At 42.0% G+C, this 18,183-nt stretch overlaps 1 protein-coding gene across 1 annotated transcript in view; it reads left to right on the top strand.

Moving 5' to 3' along the window:
- rel (v-rel avian reticuloendotheliosis viral oncogene homolog) overlaps positions 1–18,183 on the top strand; it is a 52,216-nt gene that overhangs the window by 17,709 nt on the left and 16,324 nt on the right. Inside the window, exons 5-6 of the mRNA XM_078229901.1 lie at positions 7,136–7,227; positions 17,127–17,267. Of these exons, the coding sequence (XP_078086027.1) occupies positions 7,136–7,227; positions 17,127–17,267 (233 nt within the window). The remainder of the gene's footprint in view (positions 1–7,135; positions 7,228–17,126; positions 17,268–18,183) is intronic.

Below are 18,183 nucleotides of genomic sequence, written 5' to 3' on the forward strand. Positions count from 1 at the left end.
TTCCAACTCTGGTGTTCAAAACTGGATTTCCTTTTACTAAGACAAACCCTCAAACTTTCTTGTGTTAGTCAGTTGCCATGGTGCTGGACATATTGTTATTGATTACTGATGCTAGCAGCTACAGTGTCACAACTTTTGTACGAATCTGCCATGTGAGAATCCCAAAAGAGATTTTGAAGAGCACAGAACAGAGTTTCACCATCAACAGTTACAAAAATTTACATTAGGATACCTCGGTGCAGTATTGAGGTGCCAGATAATAGCACAGATATTGCTATTTGGAACAGCCTAAAAGCTTTTGTTTATGTACATCACATGTCAACGCTGAGAGGCCGGAACCTTCATGTTATATCATGTGAAATGCAGGCATCTCTTAGTAATTTGTTGTCAGTTAAACAAAGAAGTAAGATGCCGTGCTTGACTAGACTATCCAGTCTAGTGCAATATTAGGTGGGAAGTTTCCAAGCTCAGCTGAGTCATCAGGGACACTGGTCAATGAATGGCAGGGTATTTTCCCATAGAGAATCATAAATCAACAAGTTAGTCATCCTGGACTAGATTTGTATATCTCCACGTAGCTGATTCTGAATAGCATTGGCAAAGGCTGAGAAGAAGATAGTCTGCTTGGCCTCTGATAGATCATATGGGGCAAGGAGTAGGCCACTTGGCCCCTTGAGCCAGCTCCACCATTCAGTAAGATAATGGCTGATCTGTCTGTAACTTCAACCCCACATTGTTGCCTACTGATAATCTTTCACCCCTTGTTCATCAAGAGTCTATCTAGCTCTGCCTTGAAAATATTAATCTTTGCATGTAGGATCAAACCCAAAGTAGGTGGGTGTTAGCACACTAAAGTCTTTCAAATCTATGTCCTATCTACATCATTATTATGTATTGTTTAGTCGAACATTATTGATGACAGAATCTATTGGAACTTTTCCTTGATTTTTAATGGGAAGACCATTTTATCTGATAACAGATAAAATGAAAGCTGTTGCCTTATCATTGATTGATGGACCTTGATGGGAGAAAAGGGCTTCATCAATCAAATTACATTTTCAATGTATGTAACAAGTCAGCTTTTTTACCTTGCACACCCTACTGCCATGAAAAAAGCTTTGTTGAATGAACAATGCAAACTTGTATTCAAAAACCTAAACATATTTATCCATGTGAGGAAATAAATTATCTTACAATTGGCCTTGGGTAAATATGTTAGTTTTGGTATTTCAAATGAGAATGGCCAGTTTGAAACTAATCCTAATCTTGTGATAATTTACTTGATGCAAACTTCCTTCTATTCTGGGACTCCTTGCTTCAACTAATTGCTGATATGAAATCCTGTCATACGTTTGTCCATCACACCAATAATATCTTTGGATTATAGTAGGTTCATTTAGCATCATTTTCCTTCCCTGATTCAGTACTAACTTTTGACAAGTTATGTCTTCAAGTGTTTTTCTTTTAAATTGTTTTGAGGTTCCTTACCAGCATAGTTTGCAGATGCGTACTTCCCTTTTTAAAATAATAATAATGATAGACACTTTTCCAATCCTTAAACGTTTCTGATAAATACAGCACAAAGTTAGTTAAGCACCATTAACACTCATTTATTTCCAAAATTCACTAGACAAGCATAATTAAAGGCTCATAATGGTATGGTATCATACTACATCCAAACGCAGGCAACGTGGGAGGGGATTGTGTATTTTGTAACTAAAATAAATACTGAAAGCATAAAAATCTATAATTAGCCAAGAGTGAAGTTGAAAAATACATAGATGCTACACTTGACAGTAAACATGTCTAGTCCCTGTGGAACAACAATCAACAAAGCAAAAACAATGTTGAGCCACATTGTTAAATTGGTAGATGGCAAGTCACAAGATGTCATTCTTACACTGTAGAATCTTCTGATCTGACTGCATACTGTCCAGTTTTAGTTATTAAAATGCAGAGGAGCCATTCAAGCCTAGGAGACAGTGCATTGAAGAGCCACAAAAATGAAGCTCAGGGTGATTTATAAGGCCAGACTAGAAAATTTGTGGCCAGAAAATGTGGTAATTTCTGAAAACAGACAAGGGGATCGCAATATGTGAGTAGCAATCCCCATTGCTTTTGTTGCAATTAACACAGAAACTTTATTTAGCCCTCTAATCTAAATGATTGCACCGTACAACCTGTGCTAAGCACACTGAGTGACTGCATGCCAGAGTAAAGTCATGAAAGGCGAGCAGGAGATTAACCTAGCCTACACCACTTAAAGGGGTGTATTTTGGCTGGAACAGGTGCTGGAAGTCATTGTGAAAGTGAGTTTGACCTTGGCAATACACAAGAATGGCAGAATGTGGCAAGCAGCGCGCTCCCAGATTTTATTACTGGAGGCCTTGGTGCAGGAGGTGAGGAGCAGCTGAGACGTAATCTAACCACAGAGCGCAAGGAGGTGTTCCAGATTAACTTTGAGAGAGTCGTGGGCCTGGATAGATCATGATCGATGCCAGGTGTTCAGCCCTGAAGACCAGGCTGCAGTGCCACAAGAATTCAGTGACCTGACTCAAGAGACAAGGTCAGGTCAGTGTATGTTCAAATGCTATATCACCAACTGCAGCAGTAGCCTCACACACATCTCATTATACCACATCCCCATCAGCAACAATGTCCATAAATTATGACTCGTACCTAACTAATGTTCAAAGCTTCACCTCATCCTCACACACTTAGCACTACTGCAAGCCTCACACCCACATCTCACAGCTTGCACAAACTGCCAGCCTGGCACACTGGCAGTGATGATGTGGAGATGCCGGCGTTGGACTGGGGTAAGCACAGTAAGAAGTCTCACAACACCAGGTTAAAGTCCAACAGGTTTATTTGGTAGCAAATACCATAAGCTTTCGGAGCGCTGCCCCTTCGTCAGATGGAGTGGATATCTGTTCTCCAACAGTGCACAGAGACACAGAAATCAAGTTACAGAATACTAATTAGAATGCAAATCTCTACAGCCAGCCAGATCTTAAAGGTACAGATAATGTGGGTGGAGGGAACATTAAACACAGGTTAAAGAGATGTGTATTGTCTCGCATGTGTATTGTTCCGCACATATGAGGACGGCCTAAACCGGGATGTTGGATTTATGTCACATTATCAGTAACCCCCACAGCTTTCCCCCTGATCTTGCAGAATCTCACTAGCTGTTCTGTCTGGAGACAATACACATCTCTTTAACCTGTGTTTAATGTTCCCTCCACCCACATTATCTGTACCTTTAAGATCTGGCTGGCTGTAGAGATTTGCATTCTAATTAGTATTCTGTAACTTGATTTCTGTGTCTCTGTGCACTGTTGGAGAACAGATATCCACTCCATCTGACGAAGGGGCAGCGCTCCGAAAGCTTATGGCATTTGCTACCAAATAAACCTGTTGGACTTTAACCTGGTGTTGTGACACTTCTTACCACACTGGCAGTGTCCAGTGGGCATTGGACAGTGTCAAGGAGGTAGGGCCTGAGGGGTTAGATGGGGTGGAGTCAGTCCAGGGTTGTGGGAAGTAGGAGGGAGGTAGGGGCTGGTGGGAGGTTGGGGATCGTAGGTCAAATCCAGCCTTCAGGAGGCCGACGATCGGGGATTGGTGGTGGTGGGGGAGGGGGGGCATCAGGGCTGGCGATCAGGAGACCAGCAATCGGGAGGCTGGCGATTGGGTGGGAGGTGGGCACTTGCCAGTTGATCACTGGGAGATCAATGTGTGCGTCTTGGCCTCCTCAGCATGCTGCTGCCGATTTCTCAGGCGGAATTAGCCCCTCCGCCCGGAGTAAATCACCTGACGGCCGATGTGATGCACAGAATGGCGGAAATTCATTTCACTAAGGTTGCCCAAAAGATGGACAGGAAAAACTCCCATATTCCCGCCCGTTGGGCACTTTGTTTATTTTTTGGGAAAATTGCACCCAGTGTCTCTGTGAGGGACCACGCCCAGAGGGACCACGACCTCTGTTTCACCATTTTGATTCTAAGTGCTGGGCGGACTTGAAACTGAGTGTGTTTCAGATCTGACTTTTAGACCCGTTCTCAGGTGCCCCCAATACGCACTCTGCCTCAAAAAAATCAGCGATTCCAAATCGCGCTGCGCAAGCCTGTGGACGGGACTTAATGCACCTGAAACACTGCAGCTCTGATCGGTGCCTCCAACTGCGCATGCACAGATTAAAAAAAGATAGAATGCTGCTTCCCTGCCAGGTCGGATAATGCCTCTCCCTGGCCCGCACCCCCCTGCCAACATTATTGCCCCCTTATCCCCCCACCCCTTCTGCCACCCAGACAGATCGCAGGCCCCTCCCCCCTTCTTCCCCCACTAATCTCAGGCAGAGTGGCAGCGGACCCCTCCCCCCACCACCGATCTCAAGCAGAGACGCTCGGCACTTACCTCTTCATTAACTAGAGCGTCCGAATCAGACGTTTGTGGAGCATGTCTGTTTCGCATCGATTCTGGATGGGTGAACGTGGTGGTAAAGGGGGAAGTGCCGGTAAGGTTGGGCGTGCAGCCCATTAAGTCAATTTAAATGCATGCAAATGCATTTAAATGGCCATTGCGCCTGTTTTGGGCGTGGTCCCTTTCGTGGCCATTTTTGGGCCTTGGTAAAGGGGAGGACCAGTGCGGAGGTGGCCGCAGATCACGCTACTCTCCTCACGCCCGACGTTACCAAGTTTTCACGCCCGAAAACAGACGCAACTTGATGGTAAAATCGGGCTCAGTGTGTCTAATTCTGAGCAGCACACAATTGTTGGATGTCAAGGCTTTAGAGAAATTGTGGAGGAGATTTACTTGAATGGTACCGGGGATGCGGAACTTCAGTTACCTGGAGAGGCTGAAGAAACTATGGATGTTTTCCTTCCAGCAGGGAAGTTTGGAGATTTGATAGAGATAGTAAAAATCATGAATGGTTTTGATTGAGGAAGTAAGGATAAAGTGTTTCCAGTGACAGAAGAGTCGATAACCAGAGGATACAGACTTAAGGTATTTGAGAAAAGCACCAGAGACGCAAGGAATGCTCTCTTTACATGGCAAGGTGTTACATCTGGAATGCATTCAAACTATATTGATAACTGATTTTGAAGAGGAGTCTATAAGAGGAATGTTGTTTGAATTGGAACTAATAGAGATAGGTTAGCAGTTAAGAATTGTATCGTGTCATGTTTATGTACTACTTAAAAGTCTTGTATTTGGGCTGCCAGTCTTTGAGCCTCCAGAACACCTCTGGAGAGAGAGAAAGAGACCTGTTTCTTTTATCAGGCCCCAAACAGCAGACCCCATAGAGAGAGAGAGAGACAGCTCTTGCTTCTTTCAGAACCTGGAAGTAAATGCCTGCTTTTCCCTGTAAGCATAGTTCCTCCCCTTAAGCACATGACTGTCTCTGTCAATCAATCTAATCAAAACCTTTAATGTATGTCCTCTGGTTCTTGATTCCTCTATCCAAGGAAACAGTTTCTCTTGATCTCCTCTGTCTAGACCCGTTGTGGCTTTGAACACTTCCATCAAATCTCTTCTCAACCTTCTCTAAGGAGATCAATCCCAGCTTCTCCAGTCTACCCATGTAACTGAAGTCCCTCATCCATGGAACCATTCTTGTACATCTTTTCTGCATCCTCTCTACTGCTTTGCACCCTTCCTAAAGTATGTTGTCCAGAATTGGACACAATACTCCAGTTGAGGCAGAACCAGTTCTTTGTAAAGATTCATTGCCATGTCCTTGTTTTTGTGTTCTATGCCTCTTTTTCTATAAAGTACTGGGTCCACTATGACTTTTAACTACCTTCTCAGCCAGCCATGCCATCTGCAGTGTTTTATGCACATACATGCTCAAGCTTCCCTGTACCTGCAGCCCTTTTGGAATTATACCTTCCAATTTAAATTGCCTGTCCTCATTGTTCCCACCAAAATGTAACACTTCACACTTTTCTGCATTGGATTTCATCTTCTACCCATTTCACCAGCCTTTCTACGTTCTCTCGAAATCTATCACTACACTCTCAGTTCACAATATTGTCAGGTTTGTCACCTGCTTTTGAAGTTGAAAATTGCAATAGACTTCCAGTGAAATTCAGTAAATTTGATTGAATAATAGATGACTTGTTTGAAATGTGCAAAAAAATCCATTATGAAAAACACTAATGCAACTTATTAAAGATACACTTTTAATTCCTGGAGTCTGTAATGGTGAAAGCTGAACGGCTCAATTTTGAAACTAGAATATACTCTTCATTTTAATGTGAATGATGCAAATGTTCCATCTTCAAATGTTGTGCTTTGTAATGTTCTTAGGGCTAATAATAAATGAGAAGTATTTAGAGATCATTTTACAAAGAGGTAAAATGTTTCCTGTCTGCTCTCTGTGATTTGAAACAGTTCTTCTCAAAAGGTTTATATTTTGACTAGTAAATTGTGTGTTGGTTTAGTAACAAGAAGCAAGTCATAATATAGACAAATACAGTATTAACACTATAATATTAATTCCCCAGATAAAAGTTGAGTTATTCCAACCCAGCATTTTGAAATAACTACTTCCTAGTTGTCACATCCATTATGCTGTGATGATGTCATGGTTTTTCCATGTGGGAAATATAATGGGGAAATCCCAAACAGTGAAATAGAGTGTTATGCAAATCAGTCAAGAAATGGACTCCTGCACAATTTTCCATCGCTCTACTTTGTGCTTGATATAGAAAAGAATTAGCATTTATATTTCAAGAAAAGTGAAAGATATGAAATGGAGTTTTGCTTGTACATGGCCAATGCTGTTATTTAATAAGTAGCTTCAGTTTATTTCCATTGAGAATTTATTTGTTTGCCACAAAGTAACCATTGCTGCTGCTGTTGCTCACTGTTCAGATAATGTGCTGGATTTTATGGCCTTGCTCGTCCTGAAACCGTAAAATCCCGCCAGAGGTCAATGGACCTTTCCGTGTTCCGCACTTCGCCCACTCTAATTCCCGTGGTGAATGGGCAGGGCGGGAAATTTCCAGCCAAAAGGCAATTAAAATTTATTCAAATATTTATTTTAATTTATCTCCTAGATGTACAGTGTAAGTACAGTTTCCTTTTATTGTTGTGCTGTTTTTTAAATTGCTCCACATTCTTTTAGTTTTCAGAACTTGGGAATTCAGTGTGTGAAGAAGAAAGAAGTAAAAGGGGCAATTCTGCTTCGGATTCAGCGACGCCTCAACCCTTTTGTGGGTAAGGAATTCTCTCCACCCCTGCCCTGTAACCATGTTCAGTTTATCATTTCACTTTACATGTAGAAGGGAACACTGGCATGATCACCACTTTGAAACCCTTGATGCTCAGGATATTTCTCAGGATAAATGTACATTGGTTGCTTGCAGCTAATTGCAGTTGCTCAGTGCCCTGTGATTGCTGCCGTAAGCTCCATTTGCAAATGCCTTGAATTTTCAGTCAATTTGAGGACTCTACTCCAGTTATTGGGAGTTCAGCCCCACTAAACAACTTGTTGAGCACATGTGTTGTTACGGCTGCTTGGTGCGAACTTAACCCCAGGTAGAATCAAAGGAAGAGAAGATGCAAGAGATTTTCAGTTGGATATACAGAATAAAGGAAACCTCATACTTTTACCATAAATAATATGATTGTGCTACAAATTAATAATGACTGCCAATGCGTAATACAGGTTTAAATTACTGGCAAGGACCTGTGCAATCCAAACTAAGATTGACTTTAAACATCATGAAAACATTTTGTTCGGTTGCTTAGTTTGAACCAAGTAAGATTATAGAATAATTGTAACCGGTTCTGTGGTTTTCAAAATTGGCTAAAGATGCTGTACTTGAAGGAATTAGATTTGTGTTTTTTTTTTAAAAAGGTAAGACAAAGTGATCAAACTGTTTTTTCAAAAGCTTAAAAACATTTTAATCATTTTGCCCCATATGAATATACAACCTCTCCTACCCCCCCCAACTTTGCTTTTGCCCCTATCCCTCAGGCTGTATATCATCTACAGGTAAATGGGTGAGGTGGTCCAATACTCTGCCACTACCACTCTACTAGTAACAGGTGAGCAAAACCAGCCTAGCGATGGCCTTTTGTTAGTATCTTTTACTTTGTTGCATTGGCTTCCTTCAGCAATCTGCTGAGTTCATAAACTCTCAGAAATGTGGGAGTGTGCTGGGTACTTGCCCAAAGTATCATTTATGTTTAGACTTAGCTAATTTGACCAATTGTGGCCCACAGGCATGGTCCACCCATAACTCTAGCTAGATCAGCTTCATGTTACTTACCTTCTTAATTAGTATTCAGCTGAACTAAAAGGTGAAATAAGAATATTTAGTTTGCATATGTTGAAAAGTCAAGATGTTCACTATAGCTAAGATTGAGTTAATCCCCCTACATCAAACTGGCAGCAACTTTAAATTGGGGGTTGTGATTGAGTACTCGAGAGGTATTTCTTGGTTTTGTCAGCCCTCCCCCCACCCCCAGGCTTCTGAAAGGGCAGATGGAGAAACCAATGAAGAAGTTGTTATAATGTATTACAATTTTTTTATATCGAAAGAAAAGCATTTTTTTCAGTGACATAATTTGTAAATTGCTCCAATTTTTTCACCATCGCTATATGCAAAGCAGATATAAATAAGAATTATGGCTTGCTCGTAATTTAGCATCTTGTTTTAGCCACGTATGCATATAAAGAGAATGATTTTAAAGACTTCTGTTTGATGTGTCTAAGTACTGTATGAAAATTTAACAATTTCCTGCACTTCCTGTCAACTTTTCCTGTTAGAAATTCCTATCTTCTTGTTTATAATGGGAATGGTCTTTATAAACTGCTGTAATTACATTCAAGTTAGTGGACGTGCAGCAGCTGGAGTATAATGACAGCATGATACGTTTACTTTGGCAGTTTCTATTTCATAAGCAAATACAGGAATTTAAAATGGAAATATCATAATGACAGTAGAAGTTTTAAAACGGGTACTGAATTATTGTGTCCTGATCCAAGTACCCAGACCATTAGAATTAGCGATAGACTCTTTGTCATTTGAGTCTGTACAAGCTATAGGTGTGTCCTCTCATGACTGAAGAGTTCCCTGAGGGATTGGCATGGAGTTCCGCAGAACTGACATTTCATTTTGTGTTTATGCTTGGAGGAGCTTCTGCATCTGCTCCCCCTTTGGTTTTCCTCTGTGCGCGTTGAATTTTGTGAGTTTTGCATAAGTGCTCTTCTAAATATGCTGAACCTAATTTCAGTGCTTGTCTTCTCATGGGTTGGTTGGCTGTAGAACCATAGAAATCCTACAGTGCAGAAGGAGTACATTCAGCCCATCGAGTCTGCACCGACAGCAATCCCACCCAGGCCCTATCCCCGAAACCCCACATGTTTATCCTGCTAATCCTTCTAACATACACATCCCAGGACACTAAGGGGCAATTTAACATGGCCCAATCAACCTAACCTGCACATATTTGGACTGTAATGTTGGCTGTAATGTTTTCCCAAGATACACAGTCTGCCACAAATAAGTTTGTAAGGCTCGTTTCTTAGGGTGTCCTTCTATCTTTTGTACTGATCACCTTGATGACGTTTGCCCTCGTATAGCACCACATGGAGGATCTGTTTGGGGATTCTGTAGTTATCCATGTTTGAGAAATGGCTCACCATTTTTAACTTTGAGTTTGGTCTCCATGCTGTTGAGCCCTGCATGGTGAAGGCCTTGTTTGTGATTTTGTTCTGTCATCAAATTCTGATGATGGACCTTGGGTGTCTTTAGTTTTAATGTGGCAACTATGCAGCAGAATAGTAAGGATAATGGCGCACTTGATAACCATACTTTACCCTAAAACTGTACCTGGTTTTCTTTCTGGAGACATTTCTAATCTTTATCATGCCGGCAGTAATCTGATGGAGTGAATCGCCCACCTAATTTCCATTCCATTGATGTCAGTATATAATGTTCTATCATGAAAAGGTAACCCGTTCAATGAGAACAAAATTTACATTCCTTCCCCCACTGTGTGCACTGCCACAGGAGGTCAACTAGTACATGCGTGTAGGTTGGTCACTTGTTCCTTCAGTGGTATAACTAAAGAAATGTGATTATTTTAAGTCACCCAGTGTGTTCTGTGAAGAAAAATCTGTTTCCTTACCAAACCACATGTAACAGTTATAAATACTGTCGTGTATTGCAAAGTGTAATGTTAATTAGAGGAATCTGCTTTAACTGCATAGTTGAAAACAGGATGCAGTCATCAGAGCAGCACAATAAACAATGTAGCAAAAAGAGAGGCACAGCAGCAGTTCCTAAATTTGAAGCATTTGAACTGTCAAATGTGTGTGTGCACCAAAGGTTTTGCTACATTAACCTGTTGGTAGTAATTGTGCAGTAAGCATATATCAGGAAGTTGGTGTCTGTGAAACTGTGGTGTCTAAAAGGGAACTGAATACAGGAAATGAGCCCTGAGTCTGAAACTTGTTTTACTGTCTGTAGTAAAACTAAATGTGAACTGCGCAAGTATGGTGCAAAGTGAATCTGTTTCATTTTAACATTAGCTTTGTTAGTTAAACTCTGTAATTGTGTGTCATATTTATTTAATTAAAAGGTAGATTGCAGACAATTTGAAAAGGCTTAAACGATATGTTACTTAAAAATAGTACAAGAGGAAAAGTAGTTTCTATCTGGTTTCCTTTTAAAATGACAAAGGTTGTAAATAAAAACCACTTTAGTAAAAGTTTTAGAGTTTGCAAAGTTTTAAAAATTGATGTACAATAATGTATAAATATTTTCCATTTGGTATATAGCTTTGCAGAAGAGTTGATGCATAACATTTCACCGTTCAGTAGCTCTCAAAAACTTCTTGGACTTGTAACTTTGCAAGTGCTGGCATTAATGCTATTTTAATTACCACTTTTCATAAGTTTGCGATCACATAAAATAAATCAATAGTTGATTCAGGTGAGATTTCTTTCTTTCAGCTCTTCTTTCTACTTGAGGTAACTGTCTGAAAATGGAATCCAGAATCTTGATTCTTGCTGTATGATATGCTTACCTTTCCTCAACTGTTTTGCTATACATTATCCTAGTGAACCCAGTACATTTTACATGAAGATTAGTATTATCCAACAGTTTTACATCATTCCTCACTATACAAGGTCTCTGTCTCCTTCATTTGGAATCCCTTGGCATTATTTCAGAATCTTTACAGTGCAGAAGGAGGCCATTCAACCCATTGAGTCTGCACTGGCTCTCTGAAAGAACGTTCTATCTTGTTCCACTCCCCTACCTACCCTTGTAACATTGCATATAAAAGCGTGCCGATTCCAGAGAATAGCTTGCGAGCCTAAAAATCCATTTCGTGCCTGGCACCAAACAGTTTGCAATTCCCAATTGCCTTTCTAATGGCATGAACCAGTTCATGCCCAGAAAGAGCGCTAGGCTGATTTGCATGAGATTGACGGCATTTCAATCTCATTAGTGAGATTGGCACGCTACCCACCCCCCTCCCGAAATGCACCCACATCTCCAGCGAGACGTCACATGGGCGTGAATCACTACTACTCCTTTAAAGTGTGGTTCCACGCAACAGTTGTCAGAGAGTGCGAAGAGATGAGTACCGCTGTGAACCAAGCTCCAGGGTGCAAGAGGATGGTTCATCCGCTGTCATGGTGCGGGAGGCCTATTGGCGGAGGGGCTGGTGGTCCTCAGATGGGGGGTCATCAATGGATTGGGGTCGTGCTGCGAGCATTCTCCCTACCTGCTGAAAGGCTCCTACGGGTTCTAGAGGCCGAGGTTTAATGTAGCACCCTCTACTCTGCCACCCCTTGGCTGGAAAGGCTCCATGGTTTATCGTGGACATCCCATCCCAGGCCTCACTAACAGTCACAAGAACCCGGCAGGTGTTAACACAGTGCAAAGGCACCTGTGCCATATTCTCGTGAGGGAGGAGGACAGCACCAACTTCTATGCCACTGGATCATTCCAGGGCTCAAGGACTTACGAGGAATATCGTTGATCCACAGGTGCATCCGGGAGCTGACTGTTGCCCTGTACACCCGGGTAGGCCACTATAACCACTTTGATCGTGTCAGGCCCAACAAGATGCCCGGGCTACAGGCTTCGCCAGCATGCCTCAGGTGCAGGGGGCTATAGATACCACATGACGAATTCCTGTCATCAACCGCAAGGTGTTCCACTCCCTGAATGCGCAGACTGTGTACAACCACCTGCTCAACATCATGCACGTGTGTGCATGCGATCCGGGGAGCATGCGTGACAGCTTCATCCTGGGGCACTCAGAGATCCCCGGGGTCTTCGAGAACCAGCTCAGGCTGCTGGGATAGCTTGTGACAAAGGCTACTCAGAGATCATGGCTGATGATGCCGGTGTGGAGGCCTGACCGAGGCGGAGACCCACTATAATGAGTCCCACAATGTCACCTGATCTGTCATTGACCGGTGCATTGGCCTGCTCAAGATGCGGTTCCCATGCCTGGACCACTCTGGCGGGGCCCTGCAGTATAGCCGCACAGAGGCTCTCCTCCATCGTGGTGGTCTGCTGTGGGGAGACATCCTGGAGGAGGAGGAGGACTAGGTGGATGCCCCTACGGAGGAGGACAGGACAGAGGAGGACCCGGAGGCTGAGGGACCGCTGGCAGCAAGGGCCCATCAAATCAGGAGGACCAGGGAAACCCTCATGATCGCAAGGTTCACTGGTTCGGAGGCGTGGTGTCTGGCAGCCTAAGCCACCCCACCACCCCCAGGCAGGAGGGTGATGATGACTCGCCGTGAGGCAAGCTGTGATGCTTCACTGACGCTGCCTAAGCCTCACTCCAGCCTGTCCCCTAGCTGCACACAGACGCCTGGGCCCATGTCTGAGTGAGGGTCGAGGGCACCACCTCGCAGTCCAATGCTCCAAGAAGAAGGGGGGAGTTGACAGGGGATGAGCCAAAAGATTGCAGACAGGTGAGTTGTATGTCAGCAGTGGGGGCATTGTTGCCGAAGATTCAGATCAGTGAGGCCCCCCCTTGAGGAGGCATGGGTTGATTCGTGTGGGAAGCATGACTTTGGCAGGGGGAGGTCAGGTCTTGCAATTTTGATAGGTTTTGGAGAACAGTCGGGTGCGTGGATGGAGTGGTAGTGGGGACACTTGGAACCCTTGCCCGCATCAGTTGTGGCATAGGGTCGAAGGGTGGGAGGTCATGTCAGCACTGCACGGAATGCTGGAGCTGGAACACTGTATTTGGTTCTGGTCAACTCACTATAGAGAGTGTGTGGTTGTAGCGGAAGGGCTACTGTGGGGTCTCCAGGCTGTTGCCTGGAATGGAGCATTTGTGCCATCGGGGGAAACGGGGTGGGTTTGGACTGTTTTCTGTAGCGCAGAGGAGGCTGAGAGGGGACATGGTCATGGTGCATGGGTTCATGAGGGGTGTATGCATGGTGCACAGGGAGCAGGCATTCCCTTTGTTCGGGGGCTATCACTAGGGGCACAGTTTTAGGGCACGAAACAAGGTCTCATGGGGATCTGTGGGAGACAGTCTTCACCCAGTGGATGGTGGGCGTCTGGAATGCACTGCCTGGAACAACTTTTGCCACATACTCGGCTGAGCAATTGGAATACCACGGCATTCTGGGATATGGCGCAGGTGCTGGATGATGGGATTCACGTGGCTTCAATGGTAGTTATCGTTAGTGCAGCTGCAGGGCCTTTCCCGCGCTGTACCACGCTCCATGCCTCCTATGGGTGTGGGTAAAGTAAAGTTTATTTATTAGTCGCCAGTAAGGCATACATTAACACTGCAATGAAGTTACTGTAAAATTCCCCTAGTCGCCACAGTCCGGCGCCTGTTCGGGTCAATGCACCTAACCAGTACGTCTTTCTGAATGTGGGAGGAAACTGGAGCAAACTCGATGGGCCAAATGGATCTGCACTGCAGGGATTCTATGTTGGAGCTCCTGCAGTGACCTGAGAAACCCACTTTCAATGAGTGGGAATGTGAATCCTACTATGTGAGCAGGAACTGTGGAAAATTGTATAGAAATGAAGCTCCCACTTATTTCAGACAGGAGCTTACTTTAAAATCTAATTTATGTGAGCTCTAATGCTAACTAATCGGTAACGCACAGATTTCAAGTACAGTATTTTAATTACTAATGTGTTCAGTCCTGGCATTATAGAGGACAACTCTTGTTAATATTGAGGTTGTAATACTGACCAGTTAGGATGCTAAATGTTGACTAATGTTTAAAATTCCGAAACAGCATCAGTTAAACTTCAGCAAACCTAATAGCCGTTGAAGTAAAGAAGCACCATCTACATTTTATTTTTAAATGGGAGTGGTGTTGACAAAATGAGGAAGTTCTGAACTGGCTGATTTCCAGATATAGCTGTTCTTGTGGTACACTTTTGGACAAAACAATTAATCATGTCTTCTATGTAGGATTTTTTTCTGATTTTTATTTTAAAAATCAGTTTCATGACACTGACACAATTCCAACAGTATATCACTGAACACCCTATTCAGTATTCAGCTGTGAAAGAAGCAGGGTACTGCTCCATCCCACCACAATGGGACATGGGTTTGTCCCCACTGTTTCCCATGTAACTTTTCAGATTTCAGCCCCTGTCATTAGGGGTGATGCTGAATGGAGAGTGGGTGCTTCCCCCCATAGCAAGTTCAAGGAAGTCAGAAGATGAGGGACGGTACTGTGGCACAGTGGTTAGCAGTGCTGCCCCACAGCGTCAGGGATCTGGGTTCAATTCCAGCCTCGGGTCACTGTCTGTGTGGAGTTTGCACATTCTCCCCATGTCTGTGTGGGTTTCCTCCGGATGCTCCGGTTTTCTCCCACAGTCCAAAGATGTGTGGGTTAGGTAGATTAGCCCTCGGGTCAGGGGGTTAGCAGGGTAAATATGTCGGGTTCCGGGAATAGGGCCTGGATGGGATTGTGGTCGGTCCAGACTCGATGGGCCGAATTGCCTCCTTCTGCACTGTTGGGATTCTATGATTAACTTTGCTGCTTTCTTCACCTCCTAGCAACTTGGTGACAGAAGTTTGATTTTGAAGCAATCATGTGAGAGGGATCTTGGACAAGATGAATTTCCAGGTTGTGCCCAAGTTGTCTGACTTAAGGAATGCACCAATCAAAATATAACCAATGCTCATCCACTACTTGTGTGATAAGTCACTTGCCTAAAATTAGTGAGTGACTAGGAAACAAATGGGGTAGGGCTAAATTGATTTTAAAAATGCTGGAAGCCTGTTTTAAGACCAGTAACTCTTTATAATTTTATAGTATTTACAGCGATATAACTGAACTTTTTAAGGTTACTAATTTACCATTAGATACCACATAGAGCTATTTTTAAAAAGTTTCCATTAATTTACTTTCAGATGAGATTCTTTTTTTAAATTGCTCTTTCCTTCAGGAAAATGTACTCAGCTGGAAATAAGTAAGGCAGATGATTTGTTCCACTAAATCCTGTGAATTACTGCAATTTTGCATACAGTGCCCAAGTGTTGAGTAAAAAATCCCCATAGACAGTGACATGCCGGTTTCTGATCAGATCTCAGTGATAATAAATCGCTTGCTCTATCTCTGAGCACAACTTGACTAATATACAAAGGGATTAAATATTTTTTTGTCATAAGAACATTAACCCTGTATTCTTGCAAGTTAAAGCAATTTTAACTTCCAAAGAAAATTCTTTATTCAGATATTACAATTGTTCCGAAAATGTAATACAGTGCATATTATACAGCATCTTTAAACGTATTTTTGCATCTAAATTCCTAAATTGCTGTGTTGCCTTAGCTGAAATTTTAAGAAGGTAAAGTGTTAAATCCACAGCTTACTTTCCTGCCAGTGTTGTAAAAAGTACTATGCAACTGAGATGTGGTTAAATTATTTTGCCATTTTAGCCAGAAAGTGCAAAATACAATCTGCCATTTATAGTTGCTGCCAATTTGTATAGTAGGCTTGACATGAAAAATACATTAAATTTGAAGACTGAACTCTGTAACATAAAATATTGTACTGATTCTGTTTAGTGTTAATATCACACTGGTATACCATTTAATTTGTGCTCTATCATTGGTGATGCAAATATTAAAAGCTGTAAATGTCAACATGGTTCACTACATTATATGAGAAGCTCTGGTAACACAATGTGAGAATTGAGGAAAATGTTCTTTTCAAGACTGAATGCGAAATTTTCTGCAGCTGACCTTTTTTGGATTAAAAAAAAAACTGTTGACATTAGCAGATGGTGTTCCTCTTGTTGCGTAGATTGGTTTGCAATAAACCACCAAAAAATAGAGTGGGTATCAACATTGCCTACTCACAACTGGGGGTGGAATGACTCGGCTGTGACAACAACTTTTACGTTTAGCTGCCGCATTATTCAAAAGGAAGTGTAACCTCATTTATGGTTTGACCTTATCAGGCTTTGTGACTTTGTTGTGAGGCATAGATTAAAATTGGGTGGCTTTGGATACTAGTAGATGTCAGTGAGACCTGAGGAGGAGGTGATAATTATTAAGTGTAGTTTAGTGTTGTTGGCTATTATTTCACCACTTTGTGATTAGTTCTTTTTTATGATTACTTTTTAACATTTTAAGAGCAAAAACAAAGTTAAGATATTTATTATATTACAATGTACTCAATCATGGAAGTTTGCAGCTTGAAGGCACAATGTGAGATTGTAATGCTTTGTTTGTGATGTCTTATAAATGCTCAACAGTTTGGAAATGGAGTACTGGTCATCCAAATAGCCTGTCACTTTGTTGATCTCTCTTGTTTCACTGGTAAAGCTAAATTGTTATTTTAATGTAGTCAAAAGAATCACAGAAATGCAATTGGGATTTTACCATATAAGAAATTGGAGCTGTCAAAACATGTCATGTTGTGCTGCAGTAGTGTCTTAGAATATCAACAAATGTAAAGATATGTCATCTACTGTGGTACAGTGTAATATAACATCCACAGATGTAAAGCCGTGATATATTACTACATGGCACAGTGTATTAGAATGTCAACGCACCAATATTACACCCTTTAATTAACAATATTACACTCTGTAATTCTACAATTTCAAATTCTGATACATCTCCGTATCTTTTTTTTATTTCAGTTCCACAGGAACAGTTGCTTCAAGTTGAGGATTATGACCTGAATGTGGTGAGGTTGTGTTTCCAGGTGTTTCTTCCAGATGAACATGGCAGCTTCTCAAGGGCTCTTCCACCAGTTGTCTCTAACCCTATATTTGATAACAGTGAGTTTCAATAATTATTACCTAATCACTTTGTCCTGTGTATTGCCTGAATAATAAACATGGTCTCATTTAACTTTCTTCTACAGTACTAAGAACAGGAGTCGCCACTTTGTCCCTTAAATCTATATTATCATTCAATCAGATCATGGCTGATCTGTGATCTAATTCCAAATGCCTGCCATTGCTCCATAGCCCTTACTGTCTTTGGTTAACAAAAATCTATTAATCTCAAATTTGAAATTAACAATTGATCTAGCATCAATTGCCATTTGTGGAAGAGAGTTCCAACCTTTACACTTCTGTCACCCTTTGTATGTAAAAAATGTTTCCTGAATTTTACTCAGTAAAGGACTGGCTTGTAAAAGGTTTCTTGGTTGTATATGTGAGTTTTCTCACATCATGGCAAATATAGATTGCCCAACCAGCATCAATAATGTAGATGATTTGGTCATCTATCTCATTGCTTTTTCTGGGAACTTGCTGTGCACAAATTAGTTGCATCATTTCTGACGATACAATTGTGACTACATTTCAGAAGCATTTCAATGGCTTTAAAAGTGCTCTGAGATGTACTGAGATTGTGAAAGGTGTTACATTAATGCACCTCTTACTTTCTACACAGATAACCATATTTTAAACATGTGTAAAGTTCTCAAAAGCTTACTAATATAACGATCCGTTCTATATTACTATATCTTCAGCATCTTTTATTTTAATAGATCTTCTCTCCTCATAATGGCTTCACCTTTCCATTTGCACTGTCTGCAAGGGTCCAATTAGTTTCTGGTGTACTCTCGCACTTTAATGTTAAGTTAATTTTAACAACATACTCTGATGTTTGTTCTTCACTCAATGACTGGACACTCTGGATACATGTGGCACTTGACTCCCCAAGTGGATCTTTTATGTCCTTGTG

This window comes from Mustelus asterias, chromosome 15, assembly GCF_964213995.1.
Source record: "Mustelus asterias chromosome 15, sMusAst1.hap1.1, whole genome shotgun sequence".
In the NCBI taxonomy this organism is placed as follows: Eukaryota; Metazoa; Chordata; class Chondrichthyes; order Carcharhiniformes; family Triakidae; genus Mustelus; species Mustelus asterias.